Raw genomic sequence first — 25,175 nt, 5'->3', positions numbered from 1 at the left:
GTCGATGGTGCGACAGGACCATACTGTAGATCCCTCCACTAATGTAGCAAAGGTCCTCTGCAGTGCCTTGACATGTGATGTGTGTCTTGTACTGTGCAGAGAACACAGAAATAGTAAGATATCTGCATGTTTACTTGTGACTTATCAGGAATTTCCTTGTGACTGGAGCCCATGTTGATCATGGTGTGTCTGTTTTTTCTGTATTTTATAATTAGTGGCTCCCGATTTAAGGTTTTTAAGGGAAAAGACAATGCTTTTGACTTGTGTTTATAACCACTAGAACCACATGTTCAGCCTGTCTCTATTCCTATTTGGCAAGTGGAGAAGAAGTAAAACTGGCGGTGTGGACTATTTTTAATACCATCTGGACTTTTTCTGTTTTCTCTTATCTGTCTACCTCCTTTGACACTGACTCTTACTGGGTCTTCGTCCTTGTAATTTTGTGTGTGCAACTACGCAACATCTTTCCCCCTCTTGGTCTGTTGTGACTTCCTTCATTTCTTTCCAGAGAGTCGTGTGAGTCGGAGGATGCTAGGAGTTTGCCATCTTCATATCCATCCTCACCTACAGAGAATGGCACACTAACCACAGACACGCGGAGTCGACCCAATTCCAAAAGCACTTTAGAGGAGAATGCCTATGAGGACATAGTAGGTAAGCACACTGGTTCACTGGCTTAGAAAACAGGAGAGGACCTTCATTTCACTTTAATCACCCACTGGTTTCTGTCTGACCTGATGAGTCAATTAATTGATCAGCAGAAAATTAATCTTTTAATCAACTTTTTTGATAATCGATTAATCGTATAAGTCATTTTTAAGTAAAAGAGACTTTCTGGTTTAAGCTTCTTGAATGTGAATGTTTGCTGGTTTTCTTATATGATAGTAAACTGGATATCTTTGTGTTTTGGACTGTTGGTCGGACAAAACAACACATTGGAATATGTCAACTTGGGCTTTGGGAAATTGAGGATGGACACTTTTCACTATTTTCTGATATTTTATGGACCAAACAATTGATCGATTAATCAAGAAAATAATCGACAGATTAATTGATAATGAAAATAATTGTCAGATGTTAGATGTTAAATTCACACTTAGGATCGTGTGATTTTAGACATTGGTTATAAGGAGACAGTGACAGTAATGTGACAGTTGCTTTGCCAAAATCCAGATGAAGGATTACTGTGAGGGAGTGCATTAGGCTCCAAATATTATCTATAATATTATAGTATATATATTATTATATTATTGCATATATAGCATATATAATATTTTTGATAGATTTTGTATTTATGAGTATGTACTTATATCGTTTTAGAGATGTAATGACACGTTGACTATAAATTAAAAGTATTGGCACCCAGATTAAATTAAAGGTGACACTCCCCTGGATCAGAAGATCTTAACTTCAAAGACATGTGTGTTCAGAACCTTCCATGAAGAGTAAATACATAGATTATGTGGTTATTGCAAATGCAACAGTGGCCTTAGAAGATAGTAGTCAGATGTTTAATGGAAGCGATAGCCCCATGCAGCACAGCCTAATGTAATAAGAGTGTGAGGGTAACTCCTCCTCTTGCATCTGCCTCATGTAGAGGAGTGGGTTATAGAAAAAGTCTCAGTGTGGGAGCAGTAATTAATAAAAGTGGTTGTATAGGTTGTATTTTACTGTAAAGATTATCTGGTTGTCTACATATATAACTAATAATAACTAACACTTACTGTAAAGATTGTCGAGCACCGACTCAAATGTTCTGTGAGATAATGTGTGTATGAAATGCTGAACATGTTGAAGAGCCAAATTCCTTTCCGCTACCAAATGACCCCAGGCCTTCTGCCCAGTCCAATTGCCAGTTCCCCCAGTGCATACTTAATGTGGTGGAAATGTGTGTCAGTGTGAGTACAGTCTCACGATGAAGCTTGGATTTCAGGCGCAGTAGAAATATTTCACACTCACTATTTTTCATGATAAATGCTCAGTCATGACCAAATAAGGGCTGATGCAAGATCACATTATTTTTACACTAGTTCTACAAGCAGCCATGTTGTTCTCGAATCAGTGATCAGTGTCGAGCTCATCAGCTTTTCTTTTTTTTTGAAGCTGAGGGTATGCAGTAGTCTCAGAGAGAGTGTCAGGGCATGCCTGATTTTCATGTGAATCCTAACAAAGCCCCCATTGTTCATCCAGCACTGTGAGTGTAGAGTTCGCAGTTTGGAGACGTACTTTTGCCAATCTCAGTTTGTTCCTCCTGATACAGACATCCAGCTATTTCAAACAAAGCTTTCAAACTGAATGGAGGAGAGCAGCGGTTTACAGATCAGATGATCCATGTGAGAAGCAGCCACAGCGGTAAATGAGCCATGTTTTGGTCCCTCTGAGCCCCTATTTTAACAAGCATTTCACAGAGAACCAGAAGTCCCCACACATTCACTCACACCATTTGTGTTTTTGGCACCTGTGCTTGATGCCAGATGTTTACCTTAGGAGTGTAAGTCATTTGTAACCTATGCTACGGTGTTACTACAGTTGCATGATAGATTGTGATATTAGGAGACTGTTTTAAGTGCTTTTGACTAGTGTAGTTGATAAATGGAGTGTCAATGAGAGATCTGTTTACACAAATCACACCCTTCGCTCCAGTGACACTGATTCAGTCTGTCTGTGTCATAGAGTCCTGGTCTTGTTCAACCTCCCAGATTTGTGTCACCTTTGCTGACGTACTTTGCTCATGTGCATTTACTCTTGTGAGTCAATCTGTCTGGTACATTTCCAATAAAGTTACACTTAGACAGTCACATGCACCGTTGGATCTATGATTTTGGTGCAAAATATGCCAAAAAAAACTGCATTCTCCTATATAATTCCCCCAGTGTGGTCACAAGCAGACTATCTGTATGGTTTGTAGTGCTGCCAAATGTTCTAACAAAATTGTAACCTATTTTTTCATCCCATGCTCATTTCTGTTTTCTGGGTGGCCTCTATACTGTAGCTCGTCCACTTTATAGGGTAAGCTGATACTGACATTGTTGGTATAGTTTGTTCTGTGCCTCGCCCTGCCCGGAGAGTCCATTGTGTGCACAGAAATGTACAATCACAGTGTGCACCCGAGGTGTGTCCACTCCCTGCATAATACTGTGTGTCGGGGAGTGTGTTCGAAAGCGATCTGGATGTTTGTAATCAGAGGAGTAGATTAGTACCCTCCAGTACATAAGCAGCTATACAGACATATCATTTTCCCAGCAGGCTCTCATTACAGTATTGCTTCAGTTTAATGGAGTTGCAGCACAACGTGGGGTCAGACTAAGCCCTCTTATTCTGCTCCTCAGCTTTAATGACGCACAGAATACGACGCACAGCTAATTTACTGTGTGACACGACATAACGCTTTAATGATCCCTGCCACTGTATATTTGTCTTCGTATGTGTGCGTGGGTGTGTGCATTTACCTCCAACATGTTCAATAATTAACCTAAAAATAGATAAGCGAACAAAGCTCTGCCTGTAGGTTAATCTCAGATGTTTTTGAAACACACACTCATTGTTTGAGATGCTGAGTTCATTGGGTTTTCCTCTAATATACTCAGGAAGAAGGAACACAGCTACCAAGTAGATTTTTTGCTCTTTCCCTTTCTACTGACAGATAACACTGCTTTTCTTTCGCTTAAAAGTTCCCCTCATGCATTTCGACGCCATCTGGCTCTGTTTTTATTCTTCAGTGTGGTTTCTTCACTTTCTCACAACCTTTTTCAGACCCTGCCAAAAAGCTATTCTCAGAGCACATGTCTGAATAGACATGGACTGTGGTACACAAGTTTTCTCTTTATTGAAGTTGGCCCTCTGCCAGGTGACATCAGTGAGAGCTGTGCAGTGCTCTGTATGTAATGTTCCTTTTCTTTCCTTCCTTTCTGCTATCATTTAGTGACTCAAGTACATCTATAGAGCAGTAGCAAAGTCAGTAACTCTTATTGTGACTTCTTGAGGTACGGTGTTGCATTTTTTATGTTTAAGTCCTTAAAATCATTTGACAATTGACACCCTAGTCTGAGTATAAACTGTGGTTTTTAAACCTTATTGCATGTGCCTTGTTTGCAATTCCACAATATGTTTAAGCACATTGCATAGGGTTAAATGTTTTCAATTTCCATATTCTGGATATTTTACAATTACATATGTCACTTGCAAAGGTTATTATAATCATATATTTGTACATTAAACTATAACTTTTCACATTAGTTGAACACTTTTATTGCTTGACTCACAGTCTAAGAAGATGAGCCTCCTCCTCATCTCTCACAGCAGACAGTTGGCATGCCTGGACAGTGACTCACCGGCAGTGTTGTGTCCAGAAGTTGCAGCTGGGCCCACTGGGGCCTGTGGTGCCCAGTGCCAATAGTTTTGAAAAATGGGAGTTCACTTGAGCCAGCTGGGAGTGACCTCTGACTTACCTTTCATGACTCATCTCTTTTCAGACTAACCATAGGGAGGCCCTCATGTGCCCCTGACACCCTTTACTGCCCCCTGTTCACCCTCTTTGACCCCACAGCGTCATCTGTCTTCTGTTGAAAACATCCTCTGTCCGTGGGCAGTTGCTAGCTTTACTGCTGACAGTATATTTGAGCTACATTGAATACTGACTTCATCCCCACAGAGAAGGAGAACCCATATGAGGATGTTGACCTGAAGCGGAAGAGTTTGGGTCGGAAGTCTTTCCTGCTGGAGAGCAACAGATCTTGGACCACCATGGACAGGAAGCTAAACTCTCCACCTCAGGTAAGTCTATAAGCCTATTGGGATCAACAGCACTGATGTTTTCCGGTAGTAAACATAGCACATATGTTTTCCTGTGGTGAATCCCCTCACTAGGTGTCAGTGCCTGAATCCTGGACATGCTCTCACACCTCATTTGTGTCACTACAGGAAACAGTTTGACATGTTCAGATCTGGAGATTCTCCACAGAGAGGCTCATCTGCAGATTTGGCCTCCTCGCTTCAATGCAGAAGCGCTTGTTTTAGTATAGAAAGGGGAGACACCCATGGTTACTGGTGGTAACAACAAGTGCGGTTTAATACTCCAGCAAATACTCGCTGAGCGGATACTTTGTCAGGAACACAACAGAAGAGCAACTGCTGTGTCTGTTTACAGTGCAGCCAAACAAACTCATGCTGTTTTAAGAATAAAGGGCGATAATTGACTTCAATCTGATTTCCTGCTGCACATGATGGGAATAGTTTTCCACACAGCAGCAGGGAACAGTAAAGTTTGTTACTTTTCTGAGTAGTTGTAGGTGTGCATCCAACAGCTCACTGTGGCTGCGCCTTCTTGTCACAATGTCTAAAATTTAGGTGTCAAATGCAGAAAATAGCCATGTCTTGTTTTTTAGATACATTTTTGATGACAGCGCTATCCTTTGAGATAAATACATGTGCTTCCTGTGACTGCTTCACAATAAAGGCCACCTTGTGTTCCCCTGGTTGAACGATTTTAATGCTTTTAATGTTCGATTTGCTCTAACTAACACAGCACAGATACGATGTAAAGAGAGGGACCAGTAAACAGTGAGGCTGATACCAATGTGATAAAATTAGAAACAGTAATGTTGGATTACATTTCCAAATAAATTCCTCATGCTTAGTTAGGCAAATTGAATCCAGCCCAGGGATGGTGGACCCTGCCACTATGAAAGAAGTAATTACCTCAGAAATGGGGTTTTATTTCGTGAAAATCTTAAGGATTATAACTTAAAGGAAAATATCTTGAATGAATGTACTGGGAAATACAAATGAATGAATGAAATGTCCCAAACCTACCATATTCTTTTCTCTCTGACTAGTTGCCTTCCAAACCCAGTAGCCAGTCCCTTCGCCTCTCTGGTTCGAGTGACAGGAAGAGCCACCGGATATCACAGTTGTCCAAACGCTACAGCCACGATGAAATGCTGCTTCTCCCCCAGCTGGGTGTATCAACTTCATCTTGTGGCCTGCTGGATGATAGCCTCTGTAGCACCAGTGATACCCTGGCCTCACACAGGCAATGGAGGATCCCCAAGGTACACACTACTGGATCCTACACAAACACCTACACTAAGTCCTTGCTGAGCTCTGACTGTGTTCTCCTTGCTTTCCTGCTTCTCAGACCAGCTCAAGTTTCTGTAGGGACCGAGTCAGACTCAGAGCAGCTCTGGATCACTTGTAATTCCTCTGTTTGGAAAAGACGTTTTTTTTTTCACTCAACACGCTCAATTACTGCTTGGGTTTAAGCTCTTGTGGTACCTTTCTCAAGAGCCCGCCTTGAAGCTTTTCAGTTCTATTTTTCAGCAACCCTTAAAGCACAGTACAGTATTACTTTTGGCCAGGTACACCCCCTTCTTCTATACTTAGGATCAAAAGAAACAAAACTTCAGATTCCCCAACAGAGAATTTCCTCTTCCCTCTGTTTACAGCTGGTCCAGAGGATCAACTCCATTTACTGCACTAAACGTGGGAAGAAGAGGCTGAAGAAGCTGTCCATGTCCAATGTTGAGACTACATCTCTGAGAGGTAAGGGCTCTCTTTATTCCTTTTATCCACTGGCCAGATAAGTGAGTAAATATTTGTGTCTCAGCCACCCACATAGAGTTCTTGCTGTGTCCCTCTCATGACATAAACACACGTTTGTGAAAATGCCCTCTGACCTGTAGAAAACCTTCTTGTCTGTCTCATGTCTGCCTCCAGATGACAACAGCGAGAGTGAGAGTGACTCTGACGACAGGTTCAAAGGTGAGTGACCATAGCATTCATTTGCACAGTTAGGTGCTACATGGCCGTCAGCTCTGAACTTTTTTTAGAGCTGTTTTTCTCAGTGCTTGTGCAACAGTTTCCCAGTTTTGTATTTAACAAGTGACCCTGTGTGACCGGACAAACCACAGAATTGCAACTGAAACATTTGCCATATGCACAGATTATCAGTAGACCATACAACATTTATCACATGTCTAAATTCAATGGAATGAATACTAGTGAGATTTAGCAATGTATTCTCTCTGTTTTGGACACAATCTTTCAGTAGTGTCAGTAAAAATGAATTACACCAATACGTACAGCAACATTTAATTTCCTGACCCTGTGAGCCTTAGATTTACAAGTGCAAAGTGTGAATTTAGTTTAGACATACATATATATGTATTAATGTTCGCTTCCCTCCTCAGCTCACACCCAGAGGTTGTTGAAACTGCAGTCCATCCTTCGACGGGCCCCCAGCTACCGCACGCTGGAGCTGCAGCTCATTGAGTGGCAGGAGAGAGAACTCTTTGAGTATTTTGTGGTTGTTTCTCTAAAAAAGAAGCCCAGCAAAAACTCCTACTCACCAGAGGTCACCTACCAGTTCCCCAAGGTAAACGCATGTCATAACTGAATCCATCCCCTAAAATGCATGAAAGGACCTCACCAAGTGTTTTAGCTAAGGAATTGCAAATCACAAATACTACACAGACTACTACACCACTCCAAAGCTTATGAAGGGTCACTTGATGGCACATGAATATCATTGTTTAGTGCTGTTGACGGTGGAAAAAACACCTTTAGTTTATCAGTTTAAAAATCTATGGTATGTTCTGAGAAAAAAAATCAGCCCTAAACCTAAATATAGTCAATTTCTTAGTTTAGTCAAATAGAAAAAAGTAATTATTTTAATAATAGAATATGCACATGGGTACCAGCAGAGCTTGCACACTGTTGTCATGTAACAGATGTCAGCAGCACAGACAGCAGCATTCAGAACAAGTTCTGTGTTCTCAGTTAATGAGTTAATTAACTGTTGGACAATTGGAGATGATGATGGAGGTGAACTGTTGATTTTCAGTTTTCACAAGCAAATGTAATCCGGTTAAGTCATCAGTCATCATCAAGACAGCCTGGAAGATGTAAATGTTAAAGCCACAGATAAATTGGGTCTAGACATGTTAGAACGAGAGTTGATTATGTACTGTAGGTTTTCTAGAGTTTTCCCACCGTGAGCTTTTAGTCATGGATGCAAGTGTGTATGATGAAAGTGATGATGATGTCTCATGTAGGACAGTGACTCAATGATTTTTCAATATTTAAATTGAAATAAAAATCTATATTTCTGTCTGCAGGTTGTTGACAATTTAAAGCTGTACGGGCAATTAAGATTTACAACATAGAGCCTGGGGAGTCTTGGGAGCCTATTTACAGTTAAAAATAACCTGGATCCGTTTCTGTGGCAGGGAAGTGTTTTTAGTTATTCAAAGATATATTTTAAAGTTATTTAAGATTTGGTTCAGCACCAGTGTCCCTCGGGAGAAGTACATCTCTGCCAGCCAAAGGAAACGCTCTGTTGTGGAGCTAATGAGGACTGGAGGGGGCAAAGGTTTAACCTTGTAAGGGGAGAAATGTTAGTCTGGTCATTTATTGGTCACGCTGACATCCATGGGGATTTTTCAAAAAGGAGGACACAGTTATCTAAAGGAGAATGAGCTGACTGAAACTCCTCTCCTCTCACAGCTAGAGAGGCCCACCAAGCAGATGAGGGAGGCAGAGCAGAGACTCAAAGCCATTCCTCAGTTCTGTTTCCCAGATGCAAAAGACTGGAGTCCTGTGTCTGAGTACACCAGGTATGGCTGAGAATCTTCCTAATTCAGTGTCAAATCCACAATTACTATTAAAGGCTTGTGCTCTGTGTCTTTAATTATTATATGCATGTGTCTTTGTCTTTGTGTTAATTCTCGTGTGTATATATTTTCTATTTTTGCCACAGTGAGACCTTCTCCTTCATGTTGACTGGAGAGGATGGCAGCAGGAGGTTTGGATACTGTAGACGCCTGCTGGTAAGCCACTGTTCAACCCCTCATCCTCTGCTCCCTGTTCACACCCTGCTGAGCCCTGTTTGTTGTGACAGACCTTTTTATGTGAACATGTGATACGGTTTTCTGGTAGGGCCGTTGATGTGCAGCATGACCGTCTGCTGTGGCAGCCGTAAAGAGCAAAATATAAAGCAAAAAAGAAAGAAGCTGTGCTCACGAAAAAAGATTCACCCACTCATTGCTGCTGATCAGCATGAGGGTAACGCACAGGGACTTCTCAGCTTGTTGTTGTTCACGTTTTGCCAGGAAATACCGATGGCAAGCAGTGGTAACAGAAACATCTGGAATAACAAACATTCAAACCACATCACTATCCAAGAGCAGTGATTTCAGTTGCTACAAAAATGCGTTTAAGTGGTTTAATATTAAATATGTAAATCTGTCATTATAAATGTATTTTGATTTGTATTTGATGTAATCACATGTGTGTCTTATAAAATGAACAGACAAAAACAGTTGCTACATACTATTTTAATAGTGTTAATACTGCAAACATTCAGTCATAGTCATAAAAAATATATAATAAAAACATAATAATTTATGATAAAAATCCAACTCCTTCAATTTAACGAGAGTTTCTCAGGAGAGGCAAGACAAAGAAACCATGAAAAATCCTAACTTTGTCATTGTGGAGCATTTCCTCCGCATAATGAGGCTGGAGAGCGCTTTGAAGTTTCCTGTTGAGCTTCCCATTTAGCTTGCGGGTAGAGAGCATGGCTGTGTGGGATGCCATGAATGTGGTGGTGATTTTGTTTGCCGTTTGGTATTCTCTGACTGTGTTTACAGTTCTACAGTGTGTATGTTCTCAGAGTTTTTACTGGGAGTGTCTTTACCACGGCGTGTGTGCATGTGCTGGATACCAGCCGGACGTTTTTTGTGAATTCTTTGACCAGAGAAAAATCCCTTTAAACTTGATCTGCGGCGTTGATCCGAGATTCATCTTGATAGAAGCAGATTTTAATGAAGGTAGAGGAAGAGGTGAGCGGCTCTCCTCCAGTAACTTTGTTTCCTCCCTGCTGTCTGACCAGCCGCTGGCAGTAACCGAGCATTCCTGAGGACTTGAATCAAGCTCCACATAGTTGATTTAATCATCCATTTGGAAAAGCGGCGGAGAAACAAGAGGAGAAAATCGTATACCTAATATGGACAAGTGGATTGGCGTTTCTTGAGTGCCTGTGCTCATTTGTGTCTGTGTGTTTGAGTGTCTGTGTCCCGAAGCACATAATGGTCTATGAGTGTACAGAGGAAGGTAGATACGATCAGCAGGGACAGATAAACCACCTGTGTTTAGGAAGCTGGTAACCACATGAAAGACTTCCACCTCAGATCACTGCCTAGATTTAAAGACTTCAGCTACAGTATATAAACTAACTAATCTGCATATTTTATTATCATGGTCTACTGGTTGTACATGGTTGTATTATCATGGACCCTTTAAATAAATACAATTCCACACATTTGATCAAAAAAATAACCCTTTTCTGCTCTGGTTCTGTCAGCAAAATGTGAAAGGTTATCGATCTACAGATTTTACACATCAGGTTCAGTTAACTTGACGGGGGGTATTATTCATTCTGTGAAAAGAGATGTTTAATGTCTTCTGTGGCTCTGGAGGAGCTTTCTAAAGCCTGAGAAGTAACCTTAATGATTTCGGCCTGTACTTGGAGTCTACAAATTGTTAGCAGAAAGCTTGTGTTACAAAGTGGGGGTGTAGTGTTTGAAAGATGTAAACAGTTACCAGGGAGGAAGGCTCTGACAGAAGTTGCATTATGGGAAATGCAGGATCCAGTGCTTTTGGGGGCTTGACCTATACTTGAGACTAAAAGTCAGGATATCTCGGCCTCTGCTGCTTTGATTTTGACAATTGTTTTTTGAATCTGTCTCTTTTAAGTCCCTCAAATTTGTGGAAGTGCAATGCTATATTGCTGGACTACGTCTTTAAATGTGTTTTCAGAGCGTCTGTGAATGTGTCTCCTCATAAAGTCTATTGTCACCAGTGTCCAATGAGTCTCTGTGGCTTTCTCTTACAGCCGACTGGGAAAGGGCCTCGCCTTCCAGAGGTGTACTGTGTCATCAGCAGACTGGGCTGCTTTGACTTGTTCTCCACGGTGAGTTCAGCCTTGCGCATGCATGTGCTTGCTCACACCCAAACACATGTGCAGGAGACAGGCAGCTGCAGTGAGCAAGCTGTGTGTGGTGTTGAAGCTGCGGTTAACCCGTCTCACAGCTGAAGCAAATGACTTTCAGCAGACCTTCTGCTGTTCATTGGTAAACCTTATTTCAGTCTTTTTTAGTCAGACAGGTTTTTTTTACTTTCTGATTTCCCAGAGTAATTATTTCCTTCACTTCTGTGTCAGTGGCGCTAACACAGAGCAGAGCTGTCACTCTGTTTGACTTTTTCAGCCTTATCTGATTACTTATTAATTCAAAGTGAATATGTCCAGACTGTTGAAACAAAGTGGCTGCTATATGACATGAACATAAAATACCATAGTATATTTCAAAGACAGTGTGCAAACATGCACTATATTCATTGTTTGATAATGGGGACCTTGTGAAGCACGTTGAGACTGTGATTAAAGGCTGTACTGGTTTGGAAAAACATGTAAAATCTGAAATCTGTATTTAGTAGTCAAGTTAAAGCAGAATAACTGTGTTATCAATTTTAGAATTTAGTTAGTGAAGTGTTTATTTGCACCAGAGTTTTGTCTAGTTTCGAATCATGTGATATTTTAGGACATTCGACAGACGTAAGCGTGCAAGAGAATGCCTCAGATCTCCATTTTGAGAACAGTACAGCAGCAAACCTGAGACGGAAATGAAAGGAATCTATTTTACAAGTGCTTTCATGGTAAATCAGAAGCCAGTGTTTGATTTCAGAGGGAGTTGTGTGTGTGAGAGAGAAACAGACAGACAGAGAGATGGAGAGGATGGGAGAGGTGATATCACATGAGCTTGAAAACAAGCGATTCTCCAATCAACTTTCCAGACAGGAGGCAGCTTGGACCAAAACAGGCAGACAGACACGCTGGGTGGAATTTTCCAATCACACAGACATGGAAAGAAAATTTATTTGCTATTTTTCCAAACAGAAGCTCCAGACAATTGGTAGTCGTCAAACATAACAATATGTCTCCATTAATTGTTGCCATAGTCAATACTCTTGATTATGCACTGCTTGGCTATTCATTCAACATAGATAAAACCCAAGTCTCCTTTCATATTAACAGATTTCCAGAGACTTTTGTTAAAACTGGTTGAAATATGTTAATGAAACTGTGCTCTGTCTGTTCAGATCCTGGATGAGGTGGAGCGGCGGCGGGGCGTCTCAGCGGCCCTGGTCTACCCCTTCATGAGGAGTCTGATGGAGTCGCCCTTCCCTGCACCAGGGAAGATTATCAAAGTGAAGACCTTTCTGCCCGGTGCAGGAAATGAGGTCAGAGCTGCAAACAAAGCAGAAACCAACTGCTTCCTCTTTTACTACTTTAATTACGCCCTAAATAACTTTCAGATACATTTGTGTTAAAGAAAATCTTCTTAGTTAATTAGATCCACAAACTGTGATGACATACATTTGACATTTTCTGTTGTCATTCAGGTCATCGAGCTGAGGCGGCCCACTGACTCCAGACTGGAGCATGTGGACTTTGACAGCCTGTTCAGTTGCCTCAGTGTGCGGCAGGTGATACGAGTTTTTGCCTCGCTGCTGCTGGAGCGTAGAGTCATCTTTGTGGCTGATAAACTCAGGTGAGGCTCCACAATTAGTCTTAGTCCCTCTGCAGTGAAACCATGACCTCCAAAACATAATTTAAATGCTCTTTCACCTATTTGATCTTTTTCCTCTTGCGGTGTGAGAGATTTGGTCTGCTTTGTTTGAGCCTTTGTACATATTTTATTGTAATGTGGCCAAAACAAAAATTGTTGATAATGCCATGGAATAGATCATTTCCTACATTTTTGTTGTAATATAAGATTGCCCAGGCCCAGGTACTGAAAGTTCATTTAAATTCATTGATATCACTCATGGAGCCCTGTGATAGACTGGCAACCTGAACAGCATATACACCACTGCTCATCCATTGTGAGCTGAAATAGGCATCAGCCCACTGTAGCCCTCAACATAATAAAGGATATCATGGATGGAATGACTTGTATGGCAATTTGTGAACATCCATTGTCCAAGACACTACATTTTTCTAATCTCTACATTAATGTTTTATTCCTTCTTTTAGGTTTGTTTTGAGTTTAAATACAAAAGAACAAAGTTTGAATGTTAATTGGCAGACAGATGTTCAAAGGACATCTTCAGGTCAGTTAGTTGTGCTGCAGTGACTTTGATTTACCTGTCCTGGCACACTGTTGTAGTTTTCCATGCCTCCTGGTCTTCCGAAACAGAGAATATCTCTTCCAAAAACTTTTCACAGACTGCCAGCTAGACCGTCAGCTTGTGTTCCTCAGCCTGTCTATATAATCGTTGCTGATGATGGCAGAATTAAAATAACCTTTCTACCCACACAGACACATGATAGTAGCATTATTCTGTATTTTTTCAGCTGGTGCTCAACAGATGCACCTGATGTGGAACTGTTAGATTATTATGTATTGATTAGTATCAGAAAGTAAGTCAGCAGGTCAGTCCGTTAGCCAGTCAGTCTGTCAGCTGCCAGTTTTGATACCAGGAGTAAAGTGGGTCACACCGATGAGAGTCACTGCCAGGGGAGAATTGGGTGGGGCTGATAACATGCGAAGAGTCTCCAAGGACTCAGTGTCCCAGTCTGTCCTCTTGTTACAGAAAAAAGAGGGATACTTTCAGAGCATTGGAGGCGAGGGTGGAGTGGAAGGAGATTTGAGTGGAGAAGTAATCTCTCCATGTATCAAAGCCCAGTTTAAACAAACATCAGTGGGGGCAGTGACTGTGAGGAGAAGGAATGCACTTCCTGTGCGCGACTCTGCCCTCTGTGATCTGTGGCCCGACTGTCACCGTTTGACTTATGATGCCACGTTCACTCCCTACGTATGAGCTACGGCACTCTCTGTGTCCCTGGAGAAAATCGTCTATTACCAGGGGTGATAACATCAAGGAGTCATAGGGTGGGATTCATGTGGTAACTCACGATACAATATTATCATGATAAATTGCACAAGACAGTGATCGTATAACTATACAGGAAATTCTGCTATCTTGTGACAACTTTCATGGCAATCATTTATGATGCAATGCAATGCAATGCAATGCAATATCTGTGTCATATAGTACATCACTCACTGTATTATGAAAATCTATATACTATATATATATATAGGTTGCAGAAAACTGAAACAACTACATAAAAGAAAATTATAAATATGAGTTATATCATTTTGTGTCTAAATATGCAGTCATGGCTTACTGTATGATCTGTTCAAACTGTGTGTGTATGTGGATTAATTGTGCAAGCATGCATGCAGAGCTCCTGTGTTTTGGTTTCTCTTGAAAACAGTGACAGGGCCTCACTGCAGCATTAATGACTTCTATGATAAAAGGGCTGCTCCCTCTGGGGCTCTGGTACATAATCCATTCCCAAAATACCTCGCCAGCAGAACATGATGTATGTTTCTTTCCCTTGAAATGTATATCCAGTACGAGCAGGAAGCGAGAGGAAAAGCCATGTTAGGCAATAGTTTTCTGTGGGGTCTTCTATCGCACGTCTCTTTGGCGTGTTACGTTCACTTAACTCGTGTAAAATTACACTGAAACCTTTTGTTGGTTTTTCCAGAGAGGTTGTTGCCTCTGCATGAAAGTCTGCACAAACAATTTCTTTTTAAGTGATCATTCACCATCTGATGCCTTTAATAACAAGTTGGACGTCTAATCAGATAAATAATCAACTGTGTCACTCTGTAATTGCTTAACTCAATTGACCTACAGATGCTGCATGAGTTTTGTCAGTGCTGCAGACTTATGTAAACAGGCTCTGTGAGTCCTCGGGCTAGAGTTGAGGACGGTTACCAAATGTATGTGCGTGTCTGGATTTACCTCTTGGCATGGCAGTGAAATACTCCTACAGTTAAAGTGTTACTGCATATTGGATCTAAATGACTTTCCCTGATTTGACCCCATCGTTAAGATCATTGAATCCCACCATCTTCCCTGCATTATTTTAATCTGAATTGCCACACTCAAACTCAAAAGTATGAAATAATATTTTATCGCAGAGATGTCCTGTTGCAGGAGGTGGATGTCTCACATGTTGAGGCAGCAAAGAAGAAGAGTAAGACATCTAATGATGAGAAGTCTATGTTTGAGAGGAAGAGAGAGGGGAATAGTAAAAAGGGAGGAGACTGTAGAGGAAAATTAAACAATGGCTTCTTAAAGCCATTGTGAATTAATCAAGCTCACTTTTGTGTGGTACAGGAGGCTGCTTGAGTTTCTGCATAGACACTCTCTGGTTTCTCTTTAATGGTGTTAATTTTGGTCCCCATCTGTGCCAATAACAAACTCAACTGGTATTTAAACTGCATGATAAAAAGTACAATGTGAAGTATTCGATGTATGTTGAGTTTGTGGTGTGCTTTTCAGTGAGTTGGAGGTATGTAGCGCACCGACATGTTGTGCAGCTGCAGTGCTATGATCAATGGTGACTGTAATCCTTAGACAGGTAAACTTATTGCCACTGCCGCTGGCATTTTTCTAATCAAGGAGTAGGGTAGCATACTCGTTTCATTTTGTCCTCCGTTTTTCTCAAACACTTTCTGTAACACGCTCTGCAGAGCTGGTGCAAAGCCAAAACCTCTTTTAACAACTTAACCGGTTTCCCATGTGGTATTTAACTCAAAGGCAGAGTGAAATCCACACACTGTAAACATGTGAAATGTTTCTGTTTTTCAAAGAGTCGAGAAAGACTTGGCCATTACCGGAGCCTGACCAGCTGATTTTTACATCATGAATGTTTACACCCACATGTAGCCACTCACATACACAAACACCTGCACACATTCATCTGCTCTCTCGACAGTGCTGGCCAAACTCATATTCTCTTGTTCTCCTATTGTGGTTCAAATAAGAACATGTATAGAGTTTCCCACTGGGAAGACATTTCTAATTGTAAAAAGGCTTCTGCTGTAGCCTTCTGTGGAGCCAGAGAGATCCTTTAAGACAGGAAGTGAGGGTAAACCATTTAGGGACTAAGGGAGCAGAGAACTTTCTGCTAGAGGATAAAAATACATCATGTGCAGCTCGTCATAGGAATCCTATGGGTCTATATGTGCTCTGCTGCATCTTTATATGCTTTCTAGGTGTTATTTTGAGCTTGGGAAGAGCTTTAACATTGAAGAATGGTTTTGTGAAGCTTTTTAGCACAGCTGTTGTCTGACAGCTGTGGCTCAGTAAGCTCTCAGTCACTAGTCCTCTTTGTCCTCTGTCTATGGAATCAGTATTAGCCATGCCAGGGCTGGTAGACACAGTGCAGTGCTTTAGTAGAGCTGTGAAGCATGTGATGATGCAGGCTTTTGTCTCTCTCCCTCTCTCTGTCTCGGACACCGAAATTTTCCCTCCTCCTCTGGGCTTCACAGACTAAGCCTCTCGATCCCATGTTTCCTGGAGTATCTGCCAGTTCAGCCTCACACACACTAAACCAGGCCTGGCAGACCCACTAGAGCTAATATGTCAGGATTAGCTCCCAAACCTCAACACGTAAGAGCTCTGCACAGACCTCACCTCTTCTTCTGTCTTCTCCTGAGAATGGAATCATGAATTAAAATGAGTGTGTAATCAGATTGAAATGAATCACATCAATCTTTGAATCTTAGTTTATGCTTGCATGGTGTAATTTTTTACAAGTAAACATTGAAAAGGTTCTGTCTCACAAACCTCGCATCACCTTGGTACGATAAAGTCTTACTTTCCAACCAATCCACACATACAGTAGCTTATTGCTTTGGGTACAAATCAGTCAAAATCAGCTGTCTTCTTTCAGAGACTATTACAGCCTGAAAGGTTAGTAAAAATGCCATACAAGCCAGACAGGGAATTAACTCTGCCCTCCTCTAGTATGTATATGAGGACAACAAACAAGAGGAGTCCACAGCCATGCTAGTGGCTCTATGAGGCTGTACTTGGTGCTTTGAGCCACATGCTCACAATGACAATGCTAACATCCTACTGTTTACCATGTTTGCCACCTTAGTTTAAAATGCATGCATGCTGACATGTTAATTAGCACTAAGTACAGCTGAGGCTGAGGACAGTGTCACTAGTTTTGAAGTTTTTGGTCATAAATTCTGATTCTGATTCTGATAAACCAAAGTATTGAACACAATTTTATGATGATCCATCCAATAGTTTCTAAAATATTTCAGTCTGAACCAAAGTGGCGGAATTGACCAACATTTACATCCTTAGAGCCACTCCTCTAAAAACCATCATACAACATAATCCAATCTGATGCAATCACATTGATACTTATCTACTTAAACAAACCCAAAATAATAAAGCATTATTCATTCTGAAGATTTTTTTTTTTTTTCTAAAATGTCCTTCTGCTGATGCTGTCTAATTAGCATCTTTCATTCAGGATGTTTAATTTTTTGTTACCACTTTTAATATCATCACATATTAGTGGACACGGAGACCAGAGAGTATTTTCTTTTATTTTACGACCCACGTGTGGTCTGAGGGTCTGAAGTTTTGGTCTCTGGATCTAATGGGAATGTCCCTCTCTCTCTTTCCAGAGTTGAGTGGCAACCTCTGGTAGTGCAGAGTGTTTTCATTGCAAGTTCATCTTCTCCCAAGAGTGTGCGGTTGGGGAATGAGTGTAATTGATCCTTTTGGTATCAGTGGTGTGTAGGGCCGCGTGTAGCCTGTGGCGAAGGTTTTCTGAGATCTGTGCCCCATCACTCTCTGTTGGAACTCGTCAAACCCAGGAGACGGGATCTGTTAGGAATTATCAAGCCCTCCTCAGGCAAATGGAAATCAGACCGGCCAAAGCAAAGCTGCAAGTGCTTCATGTTCTGAGTGAACTGGAAAAGGCCTAAGAAGACTGAACGCTGTGGTTATTGTAGCCTTTGGGTTTTTACTGGTGTAATTCTGTTTTACCCTGTCAAGAAAACACATTTTAATCTTGGCAATTTGACTCATGGGAAGTTAAGTTGAAAAGGCCCGTGGCCAACATGTAGCCTGAATGAAGGGAGTGGAAAAGTTTGTGGGAGTTTGTCATTCATCTCAGCACATTGATTAATCTGATCTCTGCTCTCTGTATGTTGCTCCGAAATGCAGTTAAAAGTTTCTCCTTGCTACAGCTGAAGCTCAGTGTGATTGAGGTCCCATAAAAGGGAGTAACGTCTGTTTACTTGGATGTTCTGTCTGCTGTTGATGACAGCGACCATGGAAAACATTCCTCATTAAAAGTGTATATATCTCAAGCGGGGTGCGTTTGCATACCATGTTTGATCCCTGGTCTTGTTCTTGATCCATACTGATTTAGTGCTCCGCTGTGTGTGTGTGTGTGTGTGTGTGTGTGTGTGATTGAACCCGCAGTTTATTTTGACTCTCTTTGTGTACATGGATTGGACAGTATGCAGAGGACAGAGGGGAGGAGGGTCAGCCACTGTCAACAAGCGACGGATCGTGAGAAAGACGGGCTGCTATTTGTGATCTTGATTTTATACCACAGCTGTCGGAGTTAAACCGAATTGCTGCTTTTTGGGATTGCGTCAACAAGCCTCCAGCTTAACTATAGCAACATGTCAGAGTCACGCCACCCCTGCAGACAAGCTGGAGTAATGTCACAATAATGCATTTTATTGGGCTCCCCCTTCCTCATTATGGTTCGTAGTATATGGTGTTAAACTCTAAGTGGAAGTGCAAAAGATGATGAGCTGCAGGAAAAACAAAGTGTCAAAGCCAGAGTACATAGCTGTGCTGTTATGGCTCATATAAAAGTAACTGTTTCAAGGAAAAGAGGATCAAGTAGTCATTTAACCTGGGAAAGGAGCTTAGTGATGGAAATATACTGTTTGTGCTCTTGTAGTTCAGTATGTGGCCCAGTAAATGATTTAAACTTTTTTTTTTCTACTTTACAAAAGTTCATGACTGCAGTCGTATTTTTAGGAAAATGTTGTTTCCATATGAACCACCACTCCCCTCTCAGTCTGGAAAAAAAAGTTTTTCATTATCTGGTAAAACATCTGCCCTGTTTTGACCGTGTTCAGTTTAAACTGGTGTGGCCCCTGCAGGGTTGTTTTTGTGTGAGTGTGAAGGTGATTGATGGTGTGTGTCTTTTTTTTTTGTCTCTCATCATCAGTACCCTGTCCAGCTGCATGCATGCAGTGGTGGCGCTGCTCTACCCCTTCTCCTGGCAGCACACCTTCATCCCTGTGCTGCCGGGCTCCATGTTGGATATTGTTTGCTGTCCCACTCCCTTCCTGGTGGGGCTGCTGTCCAGCTCTTTGCCTAAGCTCAAGGACCTGCCTGTGGAAGAGGTGAGTACACCGTCTCTCTGACTGTCTACCTCTAAGTGCAGTCTCTATTCCAGACTAGATTTCACATTTCAAAGCAATGTCTCTTACAGTCTTCATCTAGGTGTCCCTGATTGCTCTGTCTCTGTCTCCATGTTCTCGACTTTCTGTGATTGAAGCCTGTTTCTTGGAATAGTGGATATTAGTGTCTTGGCTGATAAATCACAACAATACAGAGTAATTCTGTTATAAATTGGCCGACTGTTGCTGTGTCTGTCTGACCTCCTCTACCTCTAGTCTTTATTATATTAGGGAACCAGCCAGGTGACTTCCAACCAAAGGAAAGGATTCAAAACTGAGGTCACATTTTTAGACAGTACCTTTCAGACCAGAGCAACTTAAAGGTACATTTAAAGACCATTTGAACAAGTTGTAAACGCAACATTTATATAAAAATATTGATTAGTGCACCTTTAAGTTTTACAAAATATTGTTAAGTTTAATTCACATCTTAAGTTATAAGACATTATTGTTTGTTGGTCATTGATTTAGCAAATTACTGTTGAATCAGACAATAATACAGGACATTTCAAAAAGTAATTTAGGGTTTTGGAAACTTGATTGCTTCTCATCCTAGTTTTGACTCATAATAAATATTTTGGTAGAAGAAGCCCAGTGAAGCAGTGCCCTTAATTAGTTATAGAGGTATTAGGTTTGCTTATGAAAATTGTTATATCAGCAAAGTCACAGTTAACCGACCTGTTATAACTCTTCCTGTTACTGATAGACTCATGAAAACAATCTTCTTTAATAAATGTGTTTTAAATTCGATTTTTTTTGTGCTCTAGCTTCTTTAAATGTGATGGTTATTTATTGTACAGATTGTGTTTTGTGGAGAGTAAATGTACATTTCCGCTGAAGGTGGAATAAACAGTTTTACCTGTAAGAGATTAAAGAAGGGGGTTCACAGGTTTTTAAAATAGTTCTGAATAATGATGCGCACTTCTTTTCCTTTTCTCAGGCTTTAATGGTTGACCTGGGAACTGACCGATTCATCCGACAGGTGAGTCTATGAACCTGTTAAAACAAAGAAAGAAAACTACCTTAAAGCCAGACTATTAAACTTCTGCTGAACAGTGGCAGGTGCAAGATAATGGCTTATCTGTTTATTATCTTTTATCTTCTATCTAATAAGGGCAATATGTTTCCTGGAGAAGTATGTTGTGTATTTTTGTATTAAAACTATTAAAATGTTTATCTGTGACATGCTAAAATGTAGTGTAGTAAGTGTCTCAGTAATGTATGTTACACAGCAGCAATATGTATCTATATGTAATATTTGTCTAAACTTTTCTAACTAAAGTTAGCAAATATTAACCACCATAAGTTACTGATCAGAGACCAAATATGAATGTATTGAGCTGAGTGAGAGTGCATTTTATTGCTTATGAATTCAACTTTTCATTTGAAAGAGGAAGATTGTGTTTTTTACTTGGTAGTTACTTGATGTCTCTTTAAACAGGATTGTAAAACATGCGGTTCTCTCTTGTAAGTCTGAGCCTTTGAAACGTACTCTCCAAACATCAGTGTTTATCGCTGGTGACTGCAATGTTTTCGGTTGTTTATAGATGGACGACGAGGCCTCGCTGTTGCCACGGAAACTTCAGGCAGCTCTTGAGCAAGCACTGGAGCAGAGGAATGACATCATCAATCAGGACTCTGACAGCGAGTCAGACGAAGGTGAATAAGTGACAAATCATTGCTCCCTACCAAGACAGATGTTTTCCTTGTTAATTAGAGCCACAGTTTCTGTGGCAGAACATGTTCAGTCCACGTCTCAGTGAAACTCGGTGGAGATGACGTCCTCTGTACCGACTACTCATGACAGTGAGTCACAGAGAGAGTGAGATAATCTGGTATTTCTGATGATTAAAGGTACGTGTCGAGCTGACTGATTGCACTTACTCTTCATGTGTTCCACAGACGGTTCATTAGAGTCCACATATTCTCATGTGGTGGTAAAAAAAAAAAACCTGGAACAACCACATGTTGTACAACTATGAGAAGAAAAAAATCAGGAACAGTCCTGATTTTTTCTTCAGTAAAATATTTTTCTTTTCAAAGGAATTCAATGATTGCACATTATTGTCATGTGTCTCTCCCATATGGAGTGGTTAGGATTCCTGGTTTTCACCTAGGTGGCCCGGGTTCAACTCCCGGTATGGGAATTTGATTTTTAGGAAGGTTTATCCCAGTGGACTATGATGGGAAGTACTGTTAAAAACAACATAAATGTACAAAACAATAATATGAACATTCAAGAGACAATAATGAAGACCTTTTAGTTCAACTACCTTTCCTTTCTGTCTTCAGCTGTCATTATACAATAAAGGCAACACATATCTTAAAAGGAAAACCTGATCTAGTGCACTGTTTCCTCCAGGAAGAGAGCCTACAGTGGGACAGTCTTTCTGTCTCTGCTTTCCACATTCTTTTCCAAAATAAAACCGTCAGCTAACGCTTGGTTGCGTTTCATGTGCCGCATGTCAGTCACAACCTGTTCTCACTAATGTGCAAACCACAGTGAGACACTTGTGCAACCTGCAGTGTGTGAGATGTTTAAGAAGGCTCTACGTAACTTACTTTACATACATCCTTGTACGTTGTAATGTTTAGACACCTAACATTTACTGTATAAAACAATGAATATAAGAGGAACATAAGAAGCACCAACAATTATGTAAAACAGAAAGGAAAAGCAGAAAATCGTGTTGAGATTGTCCTTTAACGACTCTCTTAATGGCCTCACAGTTAAAGCTCTGGTTGTCGTTTTTTCTGTAATATTGACTGAGCGTCTTGGCATTGTAGATTTATCTTTCACAGAGTCCCTTCAGCTTCAGTTCAGATTCTTTCAGAGTTTCTTCATCAGACCCTTCAGAGTTGTAACTTTCACAGTGTCAGAGTCTCGTCCGTGCCTCTGTGAACTTGCTCAGATTTTCCAGTAGTTCTATACTTTTGGTACAGTGGTAACACCAGTATAAGATGAATAGATGAAGAGGCAACCACATTATTATTCTTATTTTGTGGTTTATTAGACTCTGATTTGACCAAGCATTACAGGATACGTCTCCGAATCTCCACACAGTTAACAATAGCAGTGATTACATTTTATTACTTATGTTGCTGTGAGCGTTGAGCCAAACCACGTATTCCTCTTTAATCATTAAAGTCTGACTGCTCTCAGGCTACTTTAAGAATTGTCTGACTATCTGTTGGAAATTGTCAACATGCCATACTGTGTGACACATCTGTTTTATTACTTTATTATGAATACCGATGTGAATAACTGAAGGAAGGACTTCTCCTTTGTGTCTACAGAGTATAACTCCTTGAACAGCCTGGTGTCAGAGGCCTTCATCCGCTTCTTCCTGGAGACCATCGGCCATTACTCCCTGTTTATCGCTCAGAATGAGCGCGGAGAACGCGTTTTCCAAAGAGAGGCCTTCCGCAAGTCTGTGGCGTCTAAGAGCATCCGTCGTTTCCTGGGCGTCTTCATGGAGTCTCAGATGTTTGCAGGGTTCATTCAGGATCGGGAGCTGAGGAAGACCCGGGCTAAAGGTAGACTGTCCTTGTTGAGTGTCAGTTGTTTCCAGGGATGTCCTCTTTCTTCCTTAAAAGTGTTGATGGAAAGTCACACTATTCTCTACTGATTTCCACCTCTGTGCTTACTCTAATACTAACTGTGTAGGAGGAGGCACTGCAGTAATACTGATCTCTAGTGGCTGAAAGTTATTAGTTTTCTCACCACATCATGGTGCTCCTTGGCAGACAAAAATAATTGTAACTTCCTGGAATAGTGAGATGTTTCATGTTGTCTTTTTTTTCTTTAATCTCTTGTATTGTTCTGTTGACAGGTCTGTTTGAGCAGAGGGTGGATCAGTATCTGGAGGAGCTCCCAGACACAGAGCAGAGTGGAGTCAACAAGTTTCTGAAAGGCCTTGGTGAGTCCTGCAGCAGACTAAAAAGCAGTTTTAAAATCAGGCTGCATAACACCCTTCAAGGGAAACTTTAAATGTTTCTTTTCTAACTCTGTTGAACACTCGCACTACAAGATTAGATCAGGCACGACTCTTTTTTGTTATCTTGCCAGAGGGAGCTACACACCCACTTTTCCAACGTTCAATTGCTGCTACTCATTTGCACCGTCCAGGTTTTAACTCATAAGTATCTAACATGATAGAAATCACCACGGTCGTCCTGATAAGTCTGTTTGAGCTTCACTGTGCAGAATGATATATATTTAGAGTTTGACACTAGAAGGCTGTTTTTGCTACATATGGGCAGGATTTTATTTATCACCACAAGACACAAATTATAATTCAAAGCAGAGTATTTGTTTATGTCTTTAAACATGTCTGGAAGGGATCTTTAAAGATTTTATCAGAAGATCAACACACTTAAGCAGATGCTCAGATTTCTACACAGACTGCAGACAGATGAATCAGGGTTACATCAGATCAAACCTTGTGTAATCTCAGCCTGGCTTAATCCCCCATATACTGTATAATAACCTGAATTAAATGCAACCTCTGAGAAGTTGTGCATTTTACATGATTTAATGGATTTGTTTTAACTGTTTTCAGGAAGTAAAATGAAGTTTCTCCACAAAAAGAACTGAGGGGAAACCATCCTCCTGTTTTCAGTCATACAACAAACTGAAGACCTGATGTCTCAAGCCTCTGCATTGTGATGATTCTCACTTGTTTTTAATAATTTTTTTATGTAAACATGTACATATTATTTCACTGTAAGCTGGCTGTGATACTCTTCAGTGTATGTTTATAGTACCTTATGAGATAGTGATAGCAGGACGGTACACAGCGAGTGAGCCGTAGAGTAACCACTGATGTCCAGGTGTATTTGTGAAGAGTGTTATCAGGATGTGTGTGTGTGTGTGTGTATGTGACTTGACATGGGCATAGATGTACAGTTCATATGTTTTCTTTTTGCATTATTTCACGACAGTGTTGTCCTCTGTTTAAGGAGTGTAAAACCTATTTCGAAAACTGTAAATGCATCAAGACGATGAAGAAAATGATTGTAACTCTTCATAGAGTCTTTTGCAATCTTTTATTAAAAAATGGTAGTTAAAATGCTTCAAATGCCTCAGTGTACAGTATTGAGTTACTAATAATATACACGTTAAATATTTTTGTTGTTAAATGTGGGTCAAAGGTCAAATCTACAATTTTTACTCATCTGCCATCAGAAATTTCCTGTTTTTCTTACACCTAGAGAGAAACAGAATGTCACACTTTTCTTGTAATATCAACTAATTATCAATATAAACAATACAGATGTACTCCTGAAGCATACAGACATCACTTTTGGAAACAGAAATATGATATAAAAATCACCACTTTTTACATCTGACATCTCAATCACAGCTCCCCCCAAAGCTGTGCATTAGGAGGCGCTGATAAGATCCCAGAAGGCGCTGTTAGTGTAGCACCAGCTACCACATGCTGCTGGTAACCTTATTACGTCTGCACACATCACTCTGGTGACTGTCACTGCCACGCTGTTATTAGCTCTCCTAACTGAGAGGCTCACTGTTGATTCAAGCCGCCATATTACTTTTCCTCTGCTTGTGTCCTTTATAGCAATTAAGGGTGACATTTGATGTGAAATTACAGCGTTCTCTGTTTAAGCTGAACACCTATTTTACCTCCCGTTTCTTATCATACAGGGTAAGAACGTGTTTTTTAAAAATGAGTCATGTCACATTTCAAGGTAGTAGTACTTGATTTGATTTTTTATATTTTATATTCAGATTTTGTACTTTTACTCCACTATGTTTATCTGATGGCTATTGCTTTA

General features: G+C 40.7%; 1 protein-coding gene across 4 annotated transcripts in view; it reads left to right on the top strand.

The window, feature by feature from the left end:
- dennd2b (DENN domain containing 2B) overlaps nucleotides 1-24,457 on the top strand; it is a 45,916-nt gene extending 21,459 nt beyond the window's left edge. For 2 of the 4 annotated variants that reach the window (XM_070929044.1, XM_070929116.1), the window contains exons 4-20: nucleotides 509-654; nucleotides 4,652-4,773; nucleotides 5,835-6,050; nucleotides 6,444-6,540; nucleotides 6,715-6,759; nucleotides 7,188-7,372; nucleotides 8,503-8,612; nucleotides 8,756-8,825; nucleotides 10,892-10,969; nucleotides 12,157-12,297; nucleotides 12,460-12,608; nucleotides 19,142-19,319; nucleotides 20,317-20,358; nucleotides 20,924-21,035; nucleotides 22,674-22,913; nucleotides 23,210-23,296; nucleotides 23,939-24,457. In XM_070929044.1, coding sequence (XP_070785145.1) covers nucleotides 509-654; nucleotides 4,652-4,773; nucleotides 5,835-6,050; nucleotides 6,444-6,540; nucleotides 6,715-6,759; nucleotides 7,188-7,372; nucleotides 8,503-8,612; nucleotides 8,756-8,825; nucleotides 10,892-10,969; nucleotides 12,157-12,297; nucleotides 12,460-12,608; nucleotides 19,142-19,319; nucleotides 20,317-20,358; nucleotides 20,924-21,035; nucleotides 22,674-22,913; nucleotides 23,210-23,296; nucleotides 23,939-23,973 — 2,053 coding nt within the window. In that variant the 3' untranslated portion in view covers nucleotides 23,974-24,457. Of the gene's footprint in view, nucleotides 1-501; nucleotides 655-3,847; nucleotides 3,857-4,651; nucleotides 4,774-5,834; nucleotides 6,051-6,443; nucleotides 6,541-6,714; nucleotides 6,760-7,187; nucleotides 7,373-8,502; nucleotides 8,613-8,755; nucleotides 8,826-10,891; nucleotides 10,970-12,156; nucleotides 12,298-12,459; nucleotides 12,609-19,141; nucleotides 19,320-20,316; nucleotides 20,359-20,923; nucleotides 21,036-22,673; nucleotides 22,914-23,209; nucleotides 23,297-23,938 lie in introns of all 4 variants that reach the window. The other 2 variants (XM_070929262.1, XM_070929186.1) reach the window with 2 other exon arrangements.
- The last annotated feature ends 718 nt before the right edge of the window (nucleotides 24,458-25,175 follow it).

The sequence above is a fragment of the Enoplosus armatus genome, chromosome 1 (genome assembly GCF_043641665.1).
Source record: "Enoplosus armatus isolate fEnoArm2 chromosome 1, fEnoArm2.hap1, whole genome shotgun sequence".
NCBI classification, from domain to species: domain Eukaryota; kingdom Metazoa; phylum Chordata; class Actinopteri; order Centrarchiformes; family Enoplosidae; genus Enoplosus; species Enoplosus armatus.
Note: the sequence above shows the minus strand (reverse complement) of the source record. Positions and strands in the feature narration are given on the sequence as shown.